The sequence below is a fragment of the Lytechinus pictus genome, chromosome 1 (genome assembly GCF_037042905.1).
Source record: "Lytechinus pictus isolate F3 Inbred chromosome 1, Lp3.0, whole genome shotgun sequence".
NCBI lineage: Eukaryota > Metazoa > Echinodermata > Echinoidea > Temnopleuroida > Toxopneustidae > Lytechinus > Lytechinus pictus.
In genome coordinates this window covers 22,990,805-23,000,584 of record NC_087245.1, presented here as the reverse complement: position 1 = coordinate 23,000,584, position 9,780 = coordinate 22,990,805, and the positions used below count along the sequence as shown (strand labels likewise).

Sequence of the window (9,780 nt, the reverse complement as noted above, 5' to 3'; positions counted from 1 at the left end):
GGATGATGATGGTGGTGGTGGTTGTGATGATGAAGGCGATGATGATGATGATGGTGGTGGTAGCCTGGGTTGGTGGAAGAGGAGGAGGAGGATGATGGTGATGATGATAGGAAGAAGGGGGGGGGGTAACCCAAGTTACTGTAGTGATCTTATCCCCTGTCGCTCCCCTGCCGAGAGATGGCGTTTCCACAAAACGACGGATCGTGACATAGTCACGTGTATCTCTATGCGCTGAGTTATAACTGCTCTACACGTACGTACGCGTACACTATATAAATATAGATACTGCACTGCATGCAGTCAACGTCAAAGAGACTACACTGCTGTCCAAATTCAAACCGAACTGACCCAGCCGTGAGAGCCAGCTGCTAGAACCTAGTCTCGACTTTTCAGAGGGCCTTATTTCAATCTGCGTCATATAAACGGCATTAATATAGGACAGGTTAAACAGATTTTCAAATCCAGATAGCAAAAGAGAATCAAAATGCCGGGTTCTAAGCCCTTTGAACGTCTCCCAACGTCCGTCATTCCAGTCAATTACAAGATTCAGCTTCAACCAGATTTGAAAAAGTTCACCTTCGCTGGCAAAGAGACCATTTCAGTCCAGGTGGGAAATCAAAAGATTCGAATATTTTCTCTAACTAAAGTCTAAACACTACAGTTAGTATGCTTCATTTTCAATTGCATGAAAATAAGTTAGACCATGCATGCCATGGCATGAAGATAATGTCACGTGTACGAACTAAGTATGATGTAAGAAAATGATGATGAAATAATGAATCTGCTGAGCAGCTGAGACTGAGTGTGGTGTGGTTAGTAATAATAGTGTTAATAATATTATTAATTTATAATATTAATAAAATTACTTAATACTAGACTTAGAATTAGATCTCGTTAAATTTTAGTTAGGCCCTAACGTTAGGCCTAGAAGAGTCATAACTTTATACTTATAGTTGCTATTTTCTTATATTTCTCAGTGTATATTTTTCTCTCCTGTTCTACACAGATGGATGGGGAAAAGGTAATCTGCTGCCAGTGCTGGCAGCCGTCTGTTTCGCGAGGATTTTTTGATTTTTTTTATTTCTCCTCGTACACAGACGGCACGATATCGTGCAGCCGCCATTACATTAGGGGTTAACAACACAAAAAACCCTATTGTGGCTCTTCGATTTTCATCTTAAAGGAAAATTTATGAAAAAAACGACCTAGGCCTAGGCCTAAATAAAGTTTGTTATTCCGACTTGGCATTATAGGGCCTAAATGCACAAAAACAGAAAAAAAATCAAGTTAACAGGAACAAAAGTAGCAATGCCACACTGGCTGTGCGTGGAAACTCACTAGCTCTCGCGTCCGGCAACACAAAAATTCCCAACTGAGGCCCCTCTATTTGCCTTCAGCATTTAAAGGCTTGGCAAGACTTCCATATGTCCCCTCCACTAAAATTGAAAAAAAAATATGGAGAAGGTTTATCAAGAAGGAAAAGTTGGATACATACCAAAATATGGCTTTACTACGTCAAAATCTCAAGTGTGTGTAATTCCCAATGGCATCGGTTTATTCAGTTAGAAAAATAGGTACGGTACCCAATATACTCTTGGAGATTAGACTAGTTGTAAAATTGGTTGATAAATGATAACCGTTATGAAACCCATGGCTTTCAACAATTCCTGCTAGCTCAGTGAGTAAGGCGACAGAGATGCCTCATTTTGCAGTGAAAGATTCGAATCCAAGTTCCAACCGGAAGTAAGAAGAAAGAAAAAGAGAACGAAAGAAGGGGGTTTTGGAGAAGTATTTTTTAAATTAGTGGAGGGGACATGAGGAAGTCTTTCCAAAGGCTTTTATATGTGGGAATCATTTTAAAGATCATTAGGCCTACATGTACCCAAGGCCAAGGAGAAAATATTACAAAACTCAGAACAAAAATTCTGTACGTCTTTTCTGAACTCTTCTCGATATAGGTGCCAATTTGGAAGGGGTCATATGGATCTAGATCTACAGCTACGCACTTGATTTCTCATGCAAAGAAATTACATTTCATGCCTCAATTTCTAAAATATATTATAAACCTCTCTCTAAGAATGTCGAATAATCCGTTCCTCTGATTGGTCAAAACTGAGGTCATGTAAACGACCATGCCTTCAAAACAACAAACTAAGGTGGTAACCAAGGGCAACGGGCATAGTTAAAGGTCAAGTCCACCCCACAAAAATGTTGATTTGAATAAATAGAGAAAAATCAAACTAGCAAACGCTGAAAATTTCATCAAAATCGGATGTAAAACAAAAAAGTTATGACATTTAAAAGTTTTGCTTATTTTTCACAAAACAGTGATATGCATAACTGAAATGAGACAGTCGATGGTGTCCTTCACTCACTATTTCTTTTGTTTTTTATTGTTTGAATTATACAATATTTCATTTGTCATAGATTTGACAATAAGGACCAACTTGACTGAATCATATAGTATTTAACAATGCTCATTCCACATATTCAGGGAGGATTTAATCGTTGTTTCACTTGACAATGAGGAGAAAAATAGGATATTCCCTATTTTATACAATAAAATACAAAAGAAATAGTGAGTGGATGACGTCATCAGTCTTCTCATTTGCATACCCACCAGGATGTGCATATAACTGTTTTGTGAAATTTAGCAAAACTTTAAAATGTCATAACTTTCTTATCTTACATCCGATTTTGATGAAATTTTCAGTGTTATGCTTGTTGGATTTTTCTCTTTTTATTCAAATCAACTTTTTGTTGGGGTGGACTTGTCCTTTAACAAGATTTCTGCCCGTTGCCCCCTGACCCGCCCCTTAACGACGGGCATAGCAAAATTTGGCTGATATCCCCATTTGATTGCATGCAAAATGTTGCTTTCTCTGGTGATTGCGGATACCATAGGTATCCGCACGATTTGATCAAAAGTTTTAGACAATTTGCGCATTTACGCGCTTATTGCGCAAGTGCGCGCAACGGATATGACATATCGATGGAACGATGCCGATCTTTGACTTTTGCTTGTTAATTCCTGTTAAAATATATGGCATTTATTGAAAAGAAAACTAACTTATTAAGGACATTAAGGTTTGTTTCTAGTGTTGCTGTAGCTTGTTTGTGGTCTATATTATGGTTGTTCCACTTTATATGTTTGTCATTTTGCCTCCGACGAAGATTCTGCTAGGATCGAAAGCTTAGGCCCCTTTTTGACTTTCTTATTAAGGACATAACGGATGTATCAATCATCACGTCTTGTCGTAGACTGCTCAAATGCATGCTCGCAGTCGCAAAGGTGAGTCGGGTGAAAAGATTAGACGGTCACTGCACTTTCTAAGGTTAACATAACGTTACTCGTTACTTAGCCTTAGGTACATGACAAACGACAACGTTATGACGGGTAGATCAAATGTTAATTGTCGTTAGTTAGCTTAGAAGTTATTAGATTTAGATCTAACGGTAGATTACACTCTAATGGGGATTTATTTCTGAACGTTAGATCTAGCCTAGACCCTATTCAGAATCAGACCCTAATTAGTAATTTGGTTCCTATCGGTATGAACTGCTCGGGAACTGCTTTGATATTCGACTTTGAGACCTAACTTCAGGGTCAGGGCTAAGTAAGGGCCTAGACCTAAGTCCTAACGTTAGCTTGGGGCTAAGGCCAGGGCTTTTAGATCTAGACCTACATGTAGACTAGGCCCTAATGTTAGATCTAATGTATAATAATTCAGTTCATAAAATATATGTGGACTGCTTTTATATTTGAGACATGGTTGTTCAATTCGGCTCGCGGGTACCGCATCGGCCAGACCATGCCCTCGGGCATAGTCGCGTTGCGGTCCCCTTGAGCCTCTAGAAACAACCATGCCTCTCAAAGCAGTCCATGTATCTATATTATTGCAGGAAAATAAGTAAATAAAACTGTAACTGCACTCGGTTGCACTACAGTTGTCAGTTTCCATCCATATACTACAGTCACACAGATGTGGGCACTTTTTGCCATTGAAATATTTACGCAGAATGGTTATAGCTTTAGGACCCCTATGCTATGGCTGGGGGCAGGGGGGGGGGCCCATTGTCTGGACACTTGAAATCAGATCTCTTTTGCTTTGGATTTTCTCAAAATTGTGCATTCAATAGCAAAATTACTTGTGAATATTTGTGCTTTGTAATGTTGTCTGATATTATTACTTTCAGTCTTTTAATTATGGTATCGATCTCAAAAGTTCCTAAAATTACCATCTCCGTAAAAACAACGGGGTAGGGCTAGTATCTAGTAATTATCTAAAATTATCAGTATACATACTTGTTACATGTACAGTAATACTTACAGTGCGATCTACCAATAAGACTCAATATGATTCAGTTAGAAGAGATGGCCCCAGAGGGAAGAAGAAAAAACAACGGAAAAGGGCAGCTGGAATACATGTACGTCTGCTTGGATTAGTTTTTGAATATTTTTACCTATTCTCCTTCCACTATCAAATCAAAAATAGAAGTACCGGTAAGCAATAAAATTGCAATGACTTGATGACATGTTGAGCACTAGAAGAAACACGTGTGCATGAGTTTGTCCAATCTGCTTACCAGATAACACATGTCCATGGCTGATGCTGATGGATACTTTTGATCTGCTGGTTTTTCTGGTATTAGAGAGTGCCTTGCACTAATATCCTTTTTTTTCTTTATTTTTTTCACAACTGTATTCTTGAAGACCGTTTGGTCAGAATGCTAACCATAGACATGGCTTGTTTGGGGATAGATTGGGCCTCTCTTGAACTGTAAAACATACGGGCCTACATTCACAAAGGTGGTTTTGAAAACCATCGGTTGAACCCATGGTTTATGTAGAATTTCCCTTATAAACTCCGCTTAATTTACCGTGTGTGCTCAAAGTATCCGATACTGGGGCATGCTTAAATGTTCACAGTGTACCAAATTGACACCTGTTGCCATGGTTGAGTATGCTATTTTAATTACTGTTTACTGTTTTGAATGCAAAATTTATTCATAAATCACAGAAAATGCCTCTTTATTTATTTTTTTTTCCATCTGGTAGAGCTGCATGAGGTTCACCAAACTTGTACACAGAATTTTGGAATTTTGACCAGAAATTATTTATGCTAATTTATGCAAAATTCTATTCATAATCACGAAAAATGCTTCTTCATCTTCATTTGTTGACCAATTTTTTTTTTTTCATCCATCTGGTAGAGCTACATGAGGGTTACCAAATTTCCACACAGAACTTTGAAATTTTGACTAGAAAATTATTTATGCTAATTTTTGCAAAATTTATTCATAAATCACAAAAAAATGCTTTTTCTCCTTCATTTGTTGATCAATTTCAATTTTGTTTGCTTTATATGATAGCTCTAGGTGGGGATACAAAATTTCAACACAGAATTTTGAAACTTATTAAATATGCTAATTTATTCATATATTTTCAAAACTCACAAAAATACTTATTTATTTGTTGATTGATTTTTATTATTTTTGTTCCATCTGAGAGCTACATGAGGTTCACCAAGGTTCTACACAAGAGTTTAGAAATTTTGACTAGAAAATTATTTATGCTAATTTATATGAAATTTATTCATAGATCACAAACAATGCTTCTATGTCATTTCCTCATCAATTTCAATTCTATATCCTCAATTTATGTCACCAATATCATTCACTACAGTGTCAACTGGGCTGAAATTAAAATTGTGTTAAATTTCGTTGCGAGATGCCGGATGAGCTCCACATCATTGATGTGCTAGTTTACAAATATCCATCAAAAATTGCAAAAAAAAATTCTTATGTATTTTTTTTTATTTGTATTTCTTTGTGTTTTCCGATGAACTTTGTCGGGACTCTTTTGCGATCATAAATAGCATAAAATAAATCTAATTGAACCAACAAAAGTAAAAAATAATCATACATTTATGACTTTTGGTTCAAAAACACAATTTGCATTGACCTTGTATGGAATCACATTTTTGAGCAATTTTTGGTCCGACATGCAAGTACAAAATGTTGCGTAATTTCGAAACCACGCACACAGGCATCGCAAATTTTGTCTCAAATGATGCGCAAGACTTGAAAGTAAAATTAAAATTGCGCGACGGCGAAGTGACAAAATTTCTCGATGGGGGGGCTCAAAATGACGGTGACCCCCCCCCCCCCCCCCCCCCCCCCAGTTGATAAGGGTTCATATTGCATTAGGGGCCTACAATAGGCCTTAAATGCACACTCAGACCTAACTGATACACAAAGCAAGCATGGTATACATACATGTACATGTTCAGAAGAGTGTGAAATACTTATATCCAATGTTTTTATTCATAATTATGTTTGGAGTAAGTTGGAATATGTTCCAACTAGCCCCTTCAATTTTGTTCCAACTAACCCCGGAGGCCCATTTGACGTTTATAAGCTTACAGCACAAGAAAGGGACTTCACCATGGCATATTAATAACCTAATTTTGTAGCTTGGTACAAGTGTCTATTATACCCCAAACTGGCCAACTTGATCTATAAACTTCTCTGAGATAATAAAACATTTCTGAAAGAGAAAAAAATTACTCAGAAGGTCAAAAAATAAAAATTCCTTTCTAACTTCACCAGGCTTGTTGCACATGTGTTGTCTGTAATATGGTGGATGGCTGTTGATAATGACAATGAATTGAGGGCAGTATTGCAGAAATTTATTTAAAGACGTTAAAAAAAATTACAATGTTTCAACTTACCCCGCGTTCCAACTAACCTCGGTCTCCCCTATAATTTATACAGTTACATGAAATCTGCACTTTCAAACCACCTTTGTGAATTTGGGCCCTTTAGTTTTGCACTATTCATTTGCAGGAAGCTACATGTATATCAGGTACATGTTTGTAAGCAGATGTCGATCATTAGCATTTTATTTCAAATTCATTCCATATCTGATCTAGGTCAAATCTGATGTCGATACAGTGGTTGTGAACTGTTTGGATATCGCCATTCAAAAAGCTGTCTACACTTCAAATGGGCAAGGTATGTCTAACTCTCCATGGTTTGTTGTGATTCCAATTAAATGTCCACAATACAGATCATGATTTCCAAGTAGAATGTTGATATTGGCACTCGCAACAGAACTTTTTTTTCACATTTTTTCTGTCACATTGGTGGTAAACAGTGAAATTTTATTTTGTTTTTTTTACTTTTAAAACCCAGTTTAGACTTGAAACCACATATGAGAGGTGTTTCAGTATGTTTTGGTTCATCCCGTTCTTGTCAGGCTGCTTGACATGTGTCTTGATGTGATTGGTTTATCTATCCCCTTGCAGAGGTAAGCTCAGCATCCATCGATTACAGCAAAGAAAATGAAACGGCTACCATTAGATTCCCATCAAACATTGCTGTTGGCAGTGGTGACCTGGCTCTAGAATTCACAGGAGAGCTGAATGACAAGATGAAAGGGTTCTACCGAAGCAAGTACACCACACCAGCAGGGGAAGAAAGATACTGTGCTGTTACTCAGTTTGAAGTGAGTGGGACTTGACATTTTCATTTTGGTATCATGTACTGTTTCAAAATCTACAGTGTAAATATTTCAGATGGTGTTTGAAAGTTTGCATGGTGGTAGGTACATGTATATGCTAAGAAGAACGTATATTGAAAATCTGAATTTTTGGCTTGCACCCAGTAAATGATATCGTATAGTGCGATCCCAGTGACGTCATCTTTTTGTTTGCAACACTACACGGCGGCCATTTTGGAGGGCATACAAATCGACCATGGCGACTGAAAATGTACAGCAGCCTTTGCATTCTCCTTACTTCCAATCGTAAAATGACAGCGAAAGAAAGATACGAGGAAAAATTTATGTTCAGTGATGGTGATGGTATTCCCCAAAATGAGTGGAATAATAATCTGAGTATTTTACCAACGATTACTTACCCCGACATTGTGAACTCTCTGGACTACAGTCCGAGTCCTACAGTGCTATGCCGCAGCAGGACCATGTACAAATGGCATGCTGTGGCCACCCGGCCGCTGGCCGGGGTAGGCCGTGTGCAGTGTGAGCTAGCATGTCGGGAAGTGAGCACGGGCTAATCCAGCTCTAACTTTAAGCTTATTTCTTCAAATATTTGTTCATATTACCGGTACTGTGATAAGCACACAATTATTATGTCACACATGTCGATTTCCTACCTGAAATAAAATGAACTTAGCAAACCTGAATGTTCTTAAGACTTGATTGCTTGAAATTCGGATTGATTGCAGCAAGCCATTTTCTTTGTCGTATGTGAGAAAGTTCCAGCGTTTTTTCTTCTTGCGTAATTTCTGCAGGCAGCCGATAGAAAGATTTTTTGTCTCTACCTGCTGAGTCCTGCTCTGTTTCCACAACCAACAACTGAGCATAAATTTACCATGATTTTGCGTAGAAGTACGAAATAAAAATAAAGCAAATCTAATAGGCTACAGTTTCTCGAGTAACTTTGAACTTCCTTTGGTCAGTACCTGCAGTGCAGCTAAGCCAACTTAGCCAAGCTAACCCAGGTGAGTGCAGCTGACGTAACTATGGTGGGCAGTGATTTAGCGTGCCCACCACAATGGCTGGCAGGAAATCAATGACGTCACATGAAATCGCTCTATACTTGATCTGAGAACTAATCTTTCAGATAGAGTATACAATCCTATTTACAAGCAAGCCAGAAATTTTAATTTTCGATATCGAACCCAAGATTGTATGTTCTTGGTAGGGGAAATGGAGAGTCAAGAAAACTGAAGGTATGTAGAGTTTTCTTTTCTGGGAAGAGTGCATGCAGTCATTAAAAGGGCTGTAAACCAGAAAAAGAGAGAGAGGTTTGAGTGTTTGGAGAGATCAGAGAAAGCTGGCTTGAGTCGGTGATAGTCATATTCTGTACATTGATTCAAATTTATTTGTGAAGTTTTTATAGTATGAATTGTCAGGACTGCTATCACTCATGGAAGAAGTCAAATTACTTTTGGATATAAAATTTTTCTGAATCTTTACTCAGCATAATGCTGGTATCATGTTTTTTTTTGTGTGTGTGGTTGTGTTTTTATTTTTAATATATGTCATTTTGCATGTCTTGATATTTACTTGTAAATGTGCAGGATGTAAATGATGACCATGTAAATGAATTTAACTGGACATTGAAATTTGTTCATATTTTTTTTAACCTCATTTACTTTAGTCAACTGATGCACGCAGAGCATTTCCTTGCTGGGATGAGCCTGCGGTGAAGGCAACCTTTGATATCACATTGGTGGCGCCCAAAGACAGAGTAGTGCTTTCAAACATGGTGAGACCTATTTCATGATTGAATGTTTACTAGTGTAGTAAGTAGGTAACATTTGTTATGAAATGTATTTTAAAAAAACATTGCACTCCCTTTGGCCGAAGAGAATAATTTGTGTACCATTCATTGTTTCAGTGCACTTAACAATGCCAAATGATTTTACTTTCACCACTTAGCCATTATGACGAGTACTTGTGTTTATATCTGAAAGAATGGTGTTTATATGTGAAAGAACGGTGTTTCCGAGTCCACCTGCAATGTCATCATAAATCTGTACTAGTAACATTAGTTGTACATTTGATGCAGTGCTGATTAGTTTTATTTTTGTTATATTCATATTGTAATAATAATTTTTGTGACAATAATGAATATAATAATGGTTATTATATTTTTACTTTGTGAGTCTCATGATCAGATGATCTCATTACTCTGTCATCCCTGTCTCTTGCGCTCGGATATCTCAACTTTTATTTCTTCTGAATTCAAC

At 37.4% G+C, this 9,780-nt stretch overlaps 1 protein-coding gene across 1 annotated transcript in view; it reads left to right on the top strand.

Moving 5' to 3' along the window:
• The first annotated feature begins 188 nt into the window (after nt 1–188).
• Nucleotides 189–9,780, top strand: part of LOC129264649 (puromycin-sensitive aminopeptidase-like) — a 30,206-nt gene continuing 20,614 nt past the window's right edge. Inside the window, exons 1-4 of the mRNA XM_064098380.1 lie at nt 189–607; nt 6,936–7,017; nt 7,311–7,510; nt 9,189–9,296. Of these exons, the coding sequence (XP_063954450.1) occupies nt 485–607; nt 6,936–7,017; nt 7,311–7,510; nt 9,189–9,296 (513 nt within the window). The 5' untranslated portion in view covers nt 189–484. The remainder of the gene's footprint in view (nt 608–6,935; nt 7,018–7,310; nt 7,511–9,188; nt 9,297–9,780) is intronic.